Source organism: Aulonocara stuartgranti (assembly GCF_965226115.1).
Source record: "Aulonocara stuartgranti genome assembly, chromosome: 7".
Taxonomy (NCBI): domain Eukaryota; kingdom Metazoa; phylum Chordata; class Actinopteri; order Cichliformes; family Cichlidae; genus Aulonocara; species Aulonocara stuartgranti.
In genome coordinates, this window is record NC_138945.1 from 65348700 (window position 1) to 65364327 (window position 15628).

The 15628-nt window shown below is 39.4% G+C and overlaps 2 protein-coding genes across 2 annotated transcripts; one reads left to right on the forward strand and one right to left on the reverse strand.

The window, feature by feature from the left end:
- The first annotated feature begins 4084 nt into the window (after window positions 1-4084).
- mterf2 (mitochondrial transcription termination factor 2) lies at window positions 4085-6546 on the forward strand. Its single transcript, XM_082540005.1, has 2 exons — window positions 4085-4179; window positions 4987-6546. The coding sequence occupies exon 2, from the start codon at window positions 5013-5015 to the stop codon at window positions 6138-6140; it is 1128 nt and encodes a 375-aa protein (XP_082396131.1). The 5' UTR covers window positions 4085-4179; window positions 4987-5012; the 3' UTR covers window positions 6141-6546.
- A 4315-nt stretch (window positions 6547-10861) lies between these two features.
- Window positions 10862-14626, reverse strand: LOC309710496 (dihydrofolate reductase). The gene is made up of 6 exons (XM_082540019.1): window positions 14403-14626; window positions 14015-14064; window positions 13448-13553; window positions 13219-13345; window positions 12059-12174; window positions 10862-11592 (listed from the first exon to the last, which is right to left on the reverse strand). Exons 1-6 carry the CDS (start codon window positions 14507-14509, stop codon window positions 11502-11504), a joined length of 597 nt encoding a protein of 198 aa, XP_082396145.1. The 5' UTR covers window positions 14510-14626; the 3' UTR covers window positions 10862-11501.
- Between the last annotated feature and the right edge of the window lie 1002 nt (window positions 14627-15628).

The following is a 15628-nucleotide window of genomic DNA, read 5'->3' on the forward strand; positions in this document are numbered from 1 at the left end:
TCTCATTTTCTAACATCTTTCCAAAAGCTAGCCTTACCACTGCCAACAACTGGAAAGATCAAATGGATGAAGCAAACAAAATCATGCCACGTTCCTAGGTACTAGGTGTAAGTACCACTAAGCCTGTAAGCTTGGAAGCTTGCAAGCCTGTGAGGCTGAGCTGGTGAGGTTTTACAGGGCGCAAAGTACAAGGCATCACTGGACAAGATAAAAAGAGATCTGTTAGATCCACTACTGAAGCCACAGAGAAAGCCACCAGGTAGGTTTGGATTAAGAAGACAGATTAAGCGCCTTTAGGCAGCTGTTGTTGTGATTTGATGTGAAATAAATAAAACTGAATTGAATCCATTGATACCTGCTGCTGGGACATAAGCTGGGGTCTGATTAGCTCCAGAAGATGGCCTGGAAAAAGTCTGATGCTGAAAGACTGCATTACTCCAGGTTACATCACTCATCATGCATCTTTGTGTATCTGTGAGATAAACCCTTCTTCCTCCATGCAAGCTTGATTGCACATTTGTAAATGCATGCAGTTCATGTTTTGTTTACCATCATCATGATATTGAGTGAGTGGACTAATCTGAACTAAATCTGCATTAGAAAACTTGTATTAGGTTATGTTTCTGGTATATTGCACTGTCACTTTTATTTATTTATTTATTTTTGTCACTGTGAGAGGACACAAATTATTCATCCGTTGCTTTATCAGTTTAATAATGCAGCAACTGAGGAATTTGTACAAGACACAAAAGCTGTCTCCTGTTATATCAAGCTAAGCGACATTGACAGTACATTTACAATATGAATGTGAATAGAAGACGGCATCCTTATCAGTGTTACTAGAAGCCTTGAAATATTGCAGTTTGATTATAAAGTAACTGTCTGTGTCTTGTGTGAACTATTTTTTTGGTAGCTGTAAAAGATTTTAAATCTGTCAATAATAAACTGCTCGGCTTATTTACTTCGCCAGCCTTCTGCCCAGTTGTGTAATATGGCACCAGACTAATTAATAATAATACTGACTTTGACCTGCCATAAAACAACAGGTCACAGCTCATCGTATTACTCCACTTTCTCATTCTATGAATGCTGAGCTCTTTATAGCTGATTAATAGTACAACTATGAAAATCAATACTTCTCTCTGATGTTGGGTCCTTGGATAAATACTTGCTTAACATTAGCAGCATACTGTAATATGAAGCGGATTTTCTGTTTTGCAACACTGTAAAGGTAATATAAACAAGGACAGATCTTATCTTCGTGCATGCTATGTAAAATCTGCATGTTCTTCTTGTAACAAAGTAGTCATTCTCTTGGATATCTTTCTTTCATTTTCAGAGGTTGTTACTGCCAGAAATTGCAGTATGTTGAGGAGAGAGGGCAAACAGATAAGGGGGAAACCACACATCTCCACAGGAAACAGGTTAGTTGTTGGTCTAATAAGAGGACTTGGTCAAGATGGATTCATTGGATAAGTTGGATAGGTCAGTAAAACATACTGACTTGAGTCCCATTAGGCGATCTGGCAGAGATGCAAGTCTATGATTAAGAGCTAGTCTATTTGTAAGCGATAGAATCACATCAAATATGTTGCAATATATTTATGTTTTAGGTCTTGCCAAGTCACGCACCAGTTACATCAGTTGAGTTATGGAGCTTCTTATTTCAACTTGCTGATTTGCAGTTACACAACAAGGTTGTTGTCTGTTACATTCTGCTATAAAGCCATGCTATGAAAGGTGTCTCTAAAGAGAGGTACACAGTTTGTTGGCTTTGCAACTAATGGTACAGCTACACTCCTGTGTAAAAAGCCCTAACATGACTGCCGTTCAATGCATTCATCACAAATTAGACCCTGCAGTCGATGCTGTAAAACATGCTCGAGAAGCCATTTTTACATATTTGCTGATGAAACTCAGAAAGTCCACATAATAATGAATAAATGGGCTTGCAGGTGTGGGTAAAAGAGGGCCACATGCCCCAGATCACCCCTCCACAGGAAGCAGAAAAAATAAATCATCAAAACAGACGATACAAGTACACCCTTAGTGCTTACATAGGAATTAAGTACCAGCCAGGTGCTGCTAATCAAATGCATTTGATTAACCGAAATATCAGCAATTGTGGCCACCTCCATAAAAGCAGAGGTTCTGGCAGTTTGCTGGTGTGAAGCATTCAGGTGTGTTTTAATGCAATGCCAAAGAGGAAAAACATCAGAAATGATATTACAGAAGCAAATGTGCTGCCCATCAATCTGGGAAGGGTTAGAAGGCCATTTCCAATTCATCATTCTACAGTGAGAAAAATTATTCACCAGTGCAAAACATTCAAGACAGCTGCCAGTCTTCCCAAAAGTGGACATCCCAGCAAATTCACCCCAAGGTCAGAAATAATATGCAGTGAAATTGCAAAAAAAAACCCAAGAGCTACATCTCAGACAGAACAGGCCTCAGTTAGAAATATTGAATGTTACATTTTATGAAGGTAAAGTTAGACAAACACAAGAAATGTGTCTGTTTGGAATGCTTACTAAGAAAAAGCCTCTCCCAAAAGAAGATGGGAGCACAGCTTGGATTTACATAGTTGGATCTCGACAAACCATAAAACTTTGGAATTAGAAGAATTATGAATTATGTACTATGGACAAAATGCATCATACTACAGCTGATGAAAACCAATCACAGGATATAAGCAAAAACACCTCATACCAAATGTGAAGCGCTGTGGTGAAGGAGTAGGTTTGTTTTGCAGCCACAGGACCTGAGCACATGCAGTCATGAAGCTGACCATGACCTCTTTTGTTTACCTGCATTGAAGATTCAAATGTGAAGCCACCTGACAGGGAAATTATGTTATACAACAGGAAAATGATCTCAAGCACAGATGCTGCAATGAGACCTTGAGTGCATAAACAAAGACCTCCAAACCTCAATGAACGAAAGCAATGTTAGAACAAAAAGTGGACCAAAATTGCTTTAAAATCATGTGAGAGACCAATAAAGTCATATATAAAAGCAATAAGAAACCACCATGAGCTATGGGGGAGTTCACACACTTATCTAGAGTGTAATTTATTAGCAAAAAACAAATATTAAAAGCAAACAAACAACTGATCGAGTAGTTTTTTTCTATTTAAATGTGAATTTTTAATTTAAAAGCTCCTTAAATTTACATGGAATCTCTTGACACTTTAAGACATTATGTATTTTATATATTTTTTTTTTCTTCAGTGAATATTAACTTCAACCTTGCTTTACATGCAGCAGTAATAGCGTTAATTATAACAATGTTTGAAATAAGTATGATGACAGTTCTTGTGATTTCGAGAGTCTGCCTCTGTGTGTGTAACTGTGCTACTGCTATAGATAATGAATGTGCATATGTTGATTCCTGCAGTGACTACTGTTCCTCTGCCAATAAAAGCGATCACAGGCTGCTACACACGGACTGGAACCAATAAGTGTTTTAATGTTAGTTTTACTTGACTTGTTTATGAGGCTCATTTTTAAATCAGTGATCATGTACAGAAACAATCATCTCAAAGATGGACAGATTAGAACAGGATCTGAAAAGGATCTTTTTTTTTCTTTTTTTTAACAAAAGCACTGACCTCTTTTCCTTTGAGACGTATCATCTGTTTACTATTATATAAACTATAATGAACCCAGATACTCACTCAGCAGCAGCAGCAGTTCCTGTGCTACTATATGGAACAGCTTGCAGAGCTGGTGATCAAGCATCGTGATTAAGCACCAACTGCGAGGAAACTCTCCGTGCATTCAGTCCAATTCAGCCCGGCACTGATTACACTCATCAGGGCCCCGTATGCTGCAGGGTTTTGAAAGAGCACCAACTGCTGTTTGAAATACAGATTTTTGTCAAAATTATTTAATTATCAGACATATGGGCTGCAATAAAAAGAGTGCTGCTTTAAAAAACAGAGAAGTTGGGCAAATTGGTACATCAAATAAAATAACACACTTCTACATCGACCTCTCTGCATTCTGTCTGTAAAATTATTTTTCTATTTAAGTGTCAGTTGAGTTTACAGGTAGCTGGCTTGCTTGCAGTACCATTCAGGGCCTGTGGGTGTCGCTGTGGAACACCACACAACACAAAGTGTAGACGAAGGAATCGGTTTCATAACAAAACGTCACATCCTCTGACCGCTAACAAAGGTAATTCATTTTTGTTTTGCAAAGGTTTCCCCAGTGTTTCTAAAATGTATACATCTTTTGTCAGCAAGAATGAATAAATATTATAATAAATGAGCTGTCAGCTGTATATTGAGACTATCTCGCATAGTTGTTAGCTCAGCTGGCACGCTCTGTACCCGGCATGACTCTTCAAATGAAAATGCTCGGGTCAGTGCAAGAAGGGTTGTATTTTGACATGGTCAAATAAATGCCGTCAGTCATACAAGCAGCCCCTGTGAAGATGTAACGAACATGTTTATTTACAGTGCTGAAATAAAAAGCTTTGAGTAATAACAGGCTGCTTTCAAAGATGCTATCTACAAATAGTCGTCAACAGTGTCAGGTAATCGAGTTGGCTCTTGCTTTCCCCCTATGAAACATATGGCAGCAGCTGTACAGAGAGGCCATTAAGTTCCGATAAAAAGCCTCTGTTATGCATGCAAAGATAGGATGAGTGACATTAACCAAAGGAGCATGAAGCAGTGGAGTCAGAGCTGGAAGATGATGGTACAAAATGAGATGAAAGATTTAAAGTGTGTCAGTTTAGAAATAATAAAGGTAGATGAATCAATACAGGTTGTGCTTTAGAAATATCCCCCAGCTCTGCGTGTCTGAACCTTGGTTTTATTCGCTTAGAATTTCTGGAGTTAGAAAAAACATTAATGTTGTTCTGTTGTCATGATGGGCAAAACCTCACAGAGCAAGGGTGACCACAAGCGTTAAATAAATGTAAGGATTGGTCTGTGTGCTCTGGTTACTTATGTAGTTTCTTTTCCTCCTTGTGTTTAGGGGATTGGTGTTAGGAATTTGCATCAATGCTGCGTTCGATCGCGACATTCCTGTGCCTCCGGTGCCAACCTGTCACAGCTCTACCTTTAAACCTCAGATCACGTGCGACACATAGTGTAGCAGAGAACCAGCAGACTGTAGAAGCTCTTTATGATCTATCTGTGGACATCCAGAAGGTCCGGAAACTTAAAGGATGGGTGCTGCTTCAGAGTCCAGCCTATACAAAAGAAGTAGCTGAACTCCTAAAGAACATGGGGGCCTCGGGCCCCATCATTGCTCATATTTTAACAAGTCATCCTGAGGCTGTCCTCTGTAATCCTGAGCAGATTTACACTCAGAAAGAGCTGTGGATGTCTGTGTGTCCAAACCAGAGGGAGCTGGTTGGTGTCATTGAGAAATTCCCAGCCTCATTTTTCACCTCCTCCAGTCACCATGACAACCAGCGAAACAACATCTCCTACTTCCAGAGTTTAAACCTGAACAAACGAGTCATCACCAAACTCATGGCCAGCGCTCCTCAAAGCTTCAGCCGGCCAGTAGAGCAGAACGAGCTGATGGTCCACACTCTCCAACATGCCTACCAGGAACTTGGAGGGGAGGAAGCTAACATGAAAATCTGGCTTCAGAAGTTGCTGAGTCAGAACCCGTTTGTTCTTCTCAAGCCTCCAGAGGTGCTGAGGGAGAACTTCCTTTTTCTGAGAGACAAGGGCTTCAGCACACCCCAGCTGCTCCACCTGCTGTCCAGGCTGAAGGGCTTTGTGGCTGAGCTGAACCCAGACAGTATGCGTCACACTCTGCTGTACTCTCAAGACACCATTGGGTGCTCTGAGACAGAGCTGCGGGGCATCATCCTCAGGTGCCCAGCTCTTCTGTACTACCCTGAATCTACTCTGGCTGAACGTTTTGAGGGTCTTCTCAGTGCTGGGATCAGCATGTGTCAAATCACAGCGACTCCAACTGTCCTAGAACTAACTACGCAAATAGTAAATTATCGCATCCAGCAACTGAAGGCTCGAGGTTATGACATAAGGACAGGTAGTCTGGAGGTGCTAAATGGCACTAAGAAGGACTTTGAGATGAGCTTTGGAAAACTACAGCTCCGTAGGGAGAGACCACTTTTTAATCCTGTCGCCCCTTTAAAGGCGGATGATTGACACGGGTTGTATGGACGAACACTAACTGGATCCATGTCGTTCTTATGGGTATTTGTACTTTGTAAAAGATTAACGTGTCTTAATTACAAATGTGCTTTCACTTCCACTTACATTATAATCATATGTTTGAATTTATTGCTTTAGTTAAATTGGATTAACTACAATGATGCCATTTAATCTGTACAGTGAATTTTGCCTGTGAAGATGCCTTAAATTTGAATCTGAATACTCTGGAAAACAATCTATTAAAGACTTGCTTCATAATTTATTTATTTTTTACTTGTATGTTTAAAACTGGGTTTTAAAAACAGCTGAAGGTACAATGGAGAGACTGTTTCATAGCCTTTCTCTTGCCAAACTCTCCAACCTCGTGGGATGTAATGTAATTAAAATCCAGTTAACAAGCTATGGTGTGAAGTGTTGTGAATGTTTTTTTTGTCAATCTATTTAGGCTGTGTGAATTTTTCCCAATTGTAAAAAAAAAAAAAAAAAAGAAGTAAAATTTTCACTTGTAGTTCAGACCAAAGAGAAGTGTGATTGCACCCCAACATTCAGTTTTTACAAGTCTGAGGTGTTACAAAGAAAAAGCAGTGCACTTTCATGTAGGTGTAAATTCACACTGGAAGAGATGAGAGCGGCTATGTGCTGATTTATCAGACTGATATCAGAAAGTGAGACAAATGCAATGGCATCTTAATGTGTCAGTTTTTAGTGAAGATGCAGTCCCTTGTCAAAAAAAACTCCTTACAATAACGTCACATAAAACTCTGCATGACATGACAGCTCGGTGACAGACGTGCTGATTGGTCTATCAGATGTATCATGGAGAACAAACAAAGCCTTTCTAACCATTTTATTTACTGTCTGTGCAAGTGTCTCATTTTCACACAATGTTCTTGGCTGCACAACTGTTACCCTCAGGGATGAAATCTAACTGCGCCTCCGATTTTTATTGTTACTCTACAGATGGAGACACTTTATTAGAAGCTATTTCACTTCTAAAATGTCACTTCATTATCATTTCAAATGAATTCAAATGCACCCACGCAAGATAAAAAAAATAAAAAAAAAAGGAACAAAAGTGATGTGCCTTTGATTTCGGACTGGACCTTTGCAACCTTTCTGGCATTCAAAAAAAATCAGTAGACTTTCATTTCATTTAGACTAAATCGATTTTCCATAAGGTTTGACTTTATTAATTAAAGGTTTTCATGTCTCTGTGTGTCACGTGGTTCTAAAAAGGCTTTTGGATAAGTGCCCATGTTAGCATAAGCCACAAAATCAATATACAATCATACTAGGCATTGTCTAAACCAAGAGAGGGGACCATAAAATGTCTCATTTTGAATGTGTCTTAATGTTTCAAAGCCAGCAAAAGCCCTTGAAACATGCTTAAGAGTGCCTTTTAATGGAAGCGAGCATCACAGCTAATGAAGTCATGACTTTATGCCTCAAGGTCCCCTCACTCTTATAATGTAGACGATGGGGGTCACAACAAAGAGACTGAGGACTTGTGTGTCTAGAGGGGCGGGGGTGTACGTTAACAACCTCCCATCTGCTGCTGTCTGAATCACTCACCATGGTCCCGTAGACATGGCCGTAGCCATTGGGCAGATGATTCAAAAAGTGAGTGCATCTGGTAAAGAATTTGAGCTCAGCAGATGGATGTTTGACTAGTTTATTTTCCAGCCATTCACAACACAGAAGCCCTGAGGGGCTGCAGCGTTACCTCGAGTAAACTGCAGCTGACAAACTAAAGGTTTCTAACTCTGCACAGCGCTGACATTTGCTTTAATTCATCATGTTGCAAGGTTACAGTGTTCGTCTTTAGCCGATGCTTAGTAATGAATACGAGGGAGTTAATCGGGACATATCAAGGCGAGGCAGATGAGACGAGGTCTCAGGTGTATAAGTGGAAGTCATCTCGATTTCTTACCCGGTGTCCTATTGTCCTCAGTGGACACCCTCATCCTCCTGTGCTGAACGCTTGAATTACACGGGCAGGCCAGAGAGGTTAATAAGTAGGAGTATAAATTGTCCTTTTTCATTTCAAACACACCAGTGGTTGAAACTCCCCGTGCTTAACATTCTGCTTTTATGGGTCATATCTCACAGGAAACAGATGACATCTGCAATTAGAAGATATGATTTCCAGCTGATGCAGGAGCTCAGACGACCACTGCTGCAGTAAATAGTCCTCATTTGAAGTCAGTGTGAGTTAAGCCCTGGCATTTTCATTTAGAAGTCTATTCTTCAAAAGCAGCGAAAGGAGGTGGAAAATGAGCTTCTTGCCACTTAAATATTCCACTAGGAATATTTAAGTGGCAAAAAAAATCAAAATGTCTTATGTTAACCAGAAAAGAGAACCAAACATTAGAATATTTAAAAAGTAATGTTTGGGTTTTATTCATACTAATGTCACTTGAGGATTTTCAGCTTTAAAAATGTGTTTGACTCCATGCTGTGAGTTGTTCTGGTGTATTTACATTTATATCATGAACTGGAGATGCTGCGTGCTCTCATCTCAGTTTCTCTTTCCCCACCTACACTAGAAAGTTTGTTTTCTGTCACCCTGATGACACCACACAAATATACTTTACATTCTGCAGGAGGGAAATAAATGTCACATTGATGGATGTTCAATAGCAAGAAGTAAATAACTTTCTATATTGAACGTTCCATCCGAGATTCAAAACTTTGAAGCAGAGAATCATCTGTCACTTGGTGAAATCTCACCTGTTGAGGGCTGTGGTCTGTTAGACAGCACCATCGTTTATTCACACATGACTGAATCTATCACTTGATCAACCACTTGAAGCAACAGTTGCCGGTGCCTAAACCTGAGACAAGTTAAAATATGCATGCCTTTAAATAGCAGTCTTTTTTTTTTACTGAGTTTTTACTGTTTCTTCAAATAACTCTTGGGCAGTATCAAAAATCAAATTTTTGAAAGCAGGAGTAGGTTCGAGTCCTATGCTTCTACTGTTCTTACTAGGGCAGCTTATGAAAGAAGATTTCAACCAATCATGTCATCAAGCCCTGTCTTTTTAGTAACATATGTTGTATATACAAAAACGTGTGCACACGTGCTTTGAAAATGAGTTCAGAGGAGAATTGCCAGACTGCTTTGAGCTAGTAGGAAGGCAACAGTAGCTTAAATAACTACTCATTACAATCAAGGTGTACAGAACAGCATCTCTGACCACACAACAGACCTTGAAGATGGGCTACAGCAGCAGAAGACCACACCAGCTCCCACTCCTGTCAGCTAAGAGCAGCAAACTCAGCTCACCAAAATCAGACAATAGAAGATTGGAAAAATATTGCCTGGTCTGAGTCTCGATTTCTGCTGCAACATTCAGATGGTACAGTCAGAATTTGGTGTAAATAACATGAAAACATGACCCATCCTGCCTGGATCAACAGAACCCCTTTCATTTAAATGCCACAGCCTACCTGAGTATTGTTGCTGGCCATATCCAACCCCAGTGTATACCCATATTCTCATGGCTGCTTTCCAGATATTGTGCTGTGTTACAAAGCTCAAATCATCTCAAGCTGATTTCTTGAACATGACGAGGTCAGTGTACCCAAATGGCCTTCAAAGTCACCAGATCTTTTTCCAATAGAGCACCTTTGGAATGTGGTTGAGCAGGAGTTTTGTTTCATGGATGTGCAGCCGACAAATCTGCAGCAACTGAAAAATGTTTTTAATGTTATAAAAACAGAAAAGAGCCGCCCTGACTGTTAAGTAGTTTTCTTATCATTTATTGTTTCTGACATGTGTAGTGAAAACTGCACACAGATCTTGTCAAAGTTTGTTACTGTGCGTAAGATGGACTCCAGGACCAGTGCTTTGTGCAAAAGGAAAACGTGAAAAGATTTTCTTCTAGAGGGATTCAACAATGAATGATCTGTCTTTTCATTTTAAAAGAGAAAAGACTTGGAAGGATGAAGACTGAATGAATGCTTGGTGACCTTTTTCTTGACCCTTTGTGACTTCCATGCAGGGGATGAGACAATCCAAAGCGTGGGTTGGTCATGCTCTTATTCAGGAATGGGCATTTTGGGCTGCAGACTGTGACATTAATACCAGTGTTAATAGCATTTCTCTTGCAACAGTAAACTAGACATGTGCCAAAAGCCTCCTGTTCTAGTTAAAAATATTTCCTTGGATAAAGACCCCTTTGTATTCCTCATTCTTTTGGGCTTTTTAGCAACAAATGTTCCTCTTGTAATTGGATTAGTGAATAACTGTGCCACTGTGTATCCTGTCCCCGTATGCTCATTTCATTGGCTCTGATTAGATATCTACTCAGGTGGTGGTTGGTTTGAGATAAAGACTGCATGAAGTCATCATAACAGAGGTCTAAGCAAAGTAGTGATGGATGCTAGACAGGAAGATAAAAACTCCCAGAAAACTCTCACTTAGGTTTGTAGTGAAACACTGATCCATGAAGTCTTTTTCATAGACAGTCATACACCCACAGACAGTCCATGGAGCTTTTTAGTGCTAAAATATATACATAGTTTACTCATAATTGAGGTGTTTTCTTGTTCTGATTAAGTTAGATTTATTTACTGAGCAAAAAAATGCACTGGCTAGAAACAAGAGGTAAAATATTGATAATTAGTTAACAGCAGCGTGCTCATAAGCTTTTGGTCTCTTGCCTCATTGATATATCTCCATCTACTGGCTAAAGGGATCACATACAGCCAGATAAGAGTAAAGTATTTTATTAATACTGAGAAAAACAAACAAACAAACAGTGTCAATTACTTCTCCATTAAAAATTCACCGTGTACTTATGGTTCCGTCTTTAAAAACATCCCAAGAAAAGCCGGTATCAACAAATACGAGTCTCACTATTTTGAACTACCATGGATTTAAGCAGTAACATTTTAAATAAGACATATTATAATGTGAAAGCACACAGGTGGAGTTATTAAATCATCACTTTCTAAACAGGCACCTGTCAAGCTGACTGAAAGGGTAATAGATCTACTGTGATACTTGGAGTACTGGCATTGATGCAGGCTGCTGACTGACTCAAGCACATTTTCTGTGCTTCATTAAAATGACTGAGTGGGAGGACGAGATAGGAACACTGCCAAACGACAGGACAACAGGAGAAAGTGACATGCCAGATCTGATTATAGTAGCTTAAAAAAGAGCAGAAACTAAAAAAAGTAAAATAGTTGAGCAGCAAGCACTGCAGCACTGTTGGAGTGTCTGTACTTAAAGTGGCTATGGACTGCAAAGACAAAGAAGTCACATTTATACTGTTTGAATTATTCATCGACTACATTACTAAAAGTCTTTTTTAAGACATTGGCATTTCTTTAATTAAAAAAGGTATTCTACACAGTGTCGGCAGTGTCTCTCTTGAATACTTGGTATTTGAACTTAATGCCGTTCTCCTCTTGAATTTCACTTGGCACACCGGGAAATCTTATTTGAAAACACGAGAGAGAAAAAAGGTTAATTAGAACAAAAACAACTGATCATAATTTAATAAAACAATCAAAATGCAAAAGGCAGATAGGCAGAGTAGAATTATCCTCACATTCATTAAATCGGATATTAAAAGGTTGATTATAAAACTCCACGATAATCTCCCCTAAGTAAACATTTGCCAGTTTACTATTTCAATTCAGTTTTATTACAGTAACAAAGCTGTTCAAACCCTTGGTAAGCAACCTGTTAAAACCAAATGTCTCAGGCTGACAGATGGTGCTGATGTTGACTTTGTAACAAAAAGCAAAAATCACTTCCTCACTGGCGTCACAGGCTGGCTGGGTGCACATAAAAAAAAAGCAAACTATTTCATAAGAATTTCAGTGCCAGCAAATTCACAAAGAGACACTGAGCCTTTGGGATCAGTGTGCCCTGCACTTCAGATGAGGTGAAAACTTACCCTTCCTGTAGTTGAAATAGATTTTTGTCAAATTCTGGGAAGAAAACATCACAGTCATAGTCAGCCATGACGTCTGTCAGGTAAAGCAGGTCACACCAAGGGTGGTTTAATGCATCCTGGTTAAAAGGAAAAGGAAGAGAAATGCTATTCACATTGAGGATACTAAAATACAGTTTTCCCCAAAGTAGATTTTAGGATGTTGTTGGTGGATCTTATTCCCTATCATATGTATGATAGCCCTGAGAAAGATACTCTAAATGTATGCAAATATCCTCTGACAACCAGAGAACACAGCTAATTGCTATAGCCACTGCAACTCTGTTAAACCACTAGAAACAAATGTGTGAAAAGCTGATCAATATATCACCCACTCAATATAATTTAACTTTAATGAGGTGCTGAAGCTTACAAAACAAGAATGCTGTGTGTTAACATGTCACTTTGGAAATAAGGCACTTTGTTATGCAATGGGAGAAAATCACCATCCACTTAGAGCTGAGTATGTGAATAATGTTCCTTGGTGCTAAAACACACCAAGGAGCCACATTTAAAGCCTCTTACTTTAAATGTGGGAAACTCTAAGCATACATTTGAATTTTTCACCTGTAACTCAGGATGTAGAGTCAGTAGTTAGTTTCCCGGCTCCTCCAGTCTGCAGACTGACATAACCTTAGGTAAGATACAGAAGCCTGAATTGCCCCCAATGCAAACGTGTGTGTGAATGTTAGGTAAAGTGCTTGGATATAGAAAAAAGCCCTGTGTGTGTGTGTGTGTGTGTGTGATACTGGGTGAATGAGGCCTCTAGAAAAAAAACACTTTGAGTACGTACTTAGACAAGAAAAGTGCCATATACATACCAGTCCATTTACAATTTATTCAAATATCACAGTAAGTTAGGACAGTTCAGACACGATCCATGTTAAAAACTAGCTGGAAGGTGGATGAATTGAGGGCTTACACCAAAGTAAATATTCTTTTTGACTCCAAATCATGCAAGTCTATTATAGTAGAGTCCAAGAATAAAAATATGGAGTCGTACATAAGCTCCAGTCTATGGTTTCTAAGTTATGGCTTCACTTCTTTACACATGAACATGTGAATAACAGGTCCTACACTTTAAATACACTGCAGTCTAGGTGGATATTGCCATACTGGTTTACCTTGTAAAGCTGCACTCCACCAACAATCCAGATGGTCTCTATTAAGTCAGCGAGGGGGGGCTCTGCAGCCAGGCGGATGGCACTGTCAAAGTCTCGACACAGGAAGTGTGCGTGATCGGGAACCGTGCTGAAATCAAGACCGCAAAAAGAAAAGATGATGAAGAGAAAACGGGGAAAAATAAAACTGATTTCTGGATGATCTGAATTTGTGTGTCTGTGTAACACTCACTCCAAGGTTTTACTCAACACCACATGCAAAATATTGGGAAGTGGAAACAAAGATTCAGGGTGGGAGTTCCAGCAGAGTCTACCCCAAACCATAAAATTCATCCTTCCTGTGTTTTACAGAATAAAACATAATTAATATCTTGGCCTTTGTAGTTTCTGTTTCTTTTTAAATTATTGAACATAATATAGGACTGGGTATCAAAAGGTTCTAATGAATTAAGCCGTCCTCACAGAATTTACACAACTACAGTAAAACATTGACAAATCCCTCAGTCCTAATGCCAAACTGAACTGAAATGTGTCCTTATTACTTGCTTTTTTATGAACGCTTCCATGATTTATTAATAATAATTATTATTTTTTGAGAGGGTGGCTGTAGGTCAGCATGTAGAGAGCTACATAGGAACCAGTCCATTTACCATTTTTTAAATGAATATTATATTTTTTTTTAAATGTGCTCATTACGTTTTGGTCCCTAAAGGCAGATGTGGTTTTGGAAGCAGTGTTTCAAAATTGTGAATGACACCCGGACCTCTATGACAAATGTATGATGGGATGTGAAGAATACCTGGTCTCGACACCGTTTTGACAGTGTTCATAAAGTACTGGAATTCAGTCCTGTGAAAGTCACATTTCCAGTGTTAAGTCAGGCAGAAAACAGTTGCATTTCACAGTAAGCTCATTATTCTGAGAAAGCTGACTGCTGCTCACAGGGTACATCTTTTATTATCCTCAAACTCTGACTTCTAGCACTGCTGCCCGCACTGTTACAACTTAATGACACTGATATTTACAGCACATACTGATTGTTACCTTTGTAACTTGCTGTTTGAACCATTATAGATAAGCAAAAGGTAAAACTCTCATCAACTGTCGCCCATGCATAGACTACTTATTCTATTTGATTTTTTAAAATTAATTTATTAAAAGCGTCACCACAGTGGTTTAACTCTTACGGTAAATCCCAGGGCAGTTTTCCATCTTTCCCGATCCCCATGTCGTTGCAGGCTGCTGCAATGAGGCGAACGGGTTTCTTTTGCAATTTTTCCCAGCTCGTTTCCATCTCCAGCAGCACTCAAGCCAAACAAATCAGAAGGGATCAAGCTCTGCATCGAGAAATGCGCCTGTGTGGGAACAATTTATTGGGGTTTGGATTCTATCGCCGCCCACCGAGTCCAAGCTCCTTATTGGACACGGTCAGTGCATCCACAAGAGGTTTGTTCGCGTTTTTCGCAGCAACGTGACTCACGAGGTGCCCTCTTCGCTAATGCACAATAATCCCCTAAAATATTCAGACCCTTGTGTTACTCTAGTGAAAACAAAGTGAACGGTTTAGTTCAAAATCTCAACACAGCTGCTGCAGACACGAAAGCTGGTAAGTAAACAAAGATGAACTTTGATTAAATTGCAAAGTAACAAAGTGTGCTGCAGGGTTCAGACAGGAAAGTCAAAAAGACAAAACAACAACAACAACAACAAAAAAACAGTCTCCAACAAAACATAATCCAACAGAAGAACAATGTGAGGCCAGAAAGACCCCAAAGCACTTTTGGATAAATGCGTAAAGGTGGATAAACGCTGAAGGAGAAGACGACTTGGAGCGAAGAACGATAGAAAGCAGAACCAATCAAATGTTCACTAATGAAACTGATCAGGAGCACACAGACAGGAAACCAAACCAACAGATATGATTGGTTAACTAACTAAAAGGGGGGTTATTCCCGCTTTGAGTTACAGGGATTCTTAATCAATTTAGAGATGTAGACTACAAAACATATTTTGCAGTCTTGAGCCACCTTTTCTTTTTCTTTTGCTTCCAAGGAGTTATGTTTTCTTCTATCTTTAAAAGTGAGCAATGGTTCTCCAGCTGTTCTAAATGTCTTTCAGTTTTTCTTTGGTTCTTTGGACAATATAGGTGGTTTTTCTGTACAGTCCTTGGACCTGACTATTTTCAAAGAAATTTCGGGTTTTTTTGTCCACTTAGCACTGACATCTCAACCATCAAGCTTAAAAAAAAAAAGGTATCCAACTCCAGGGATAAACTAGGGTTGTGTGTTGATTCCCAAATGGCTACAAGCTGAAAACATGGCGTGGTGTGCAGCACATCCAAGAAGCCCAGAAACCCATTCCTGAAGTCTCCTTGGCTAAGCTTTCTTATTCAAGTTTTCAGGCTGTGCTGGCT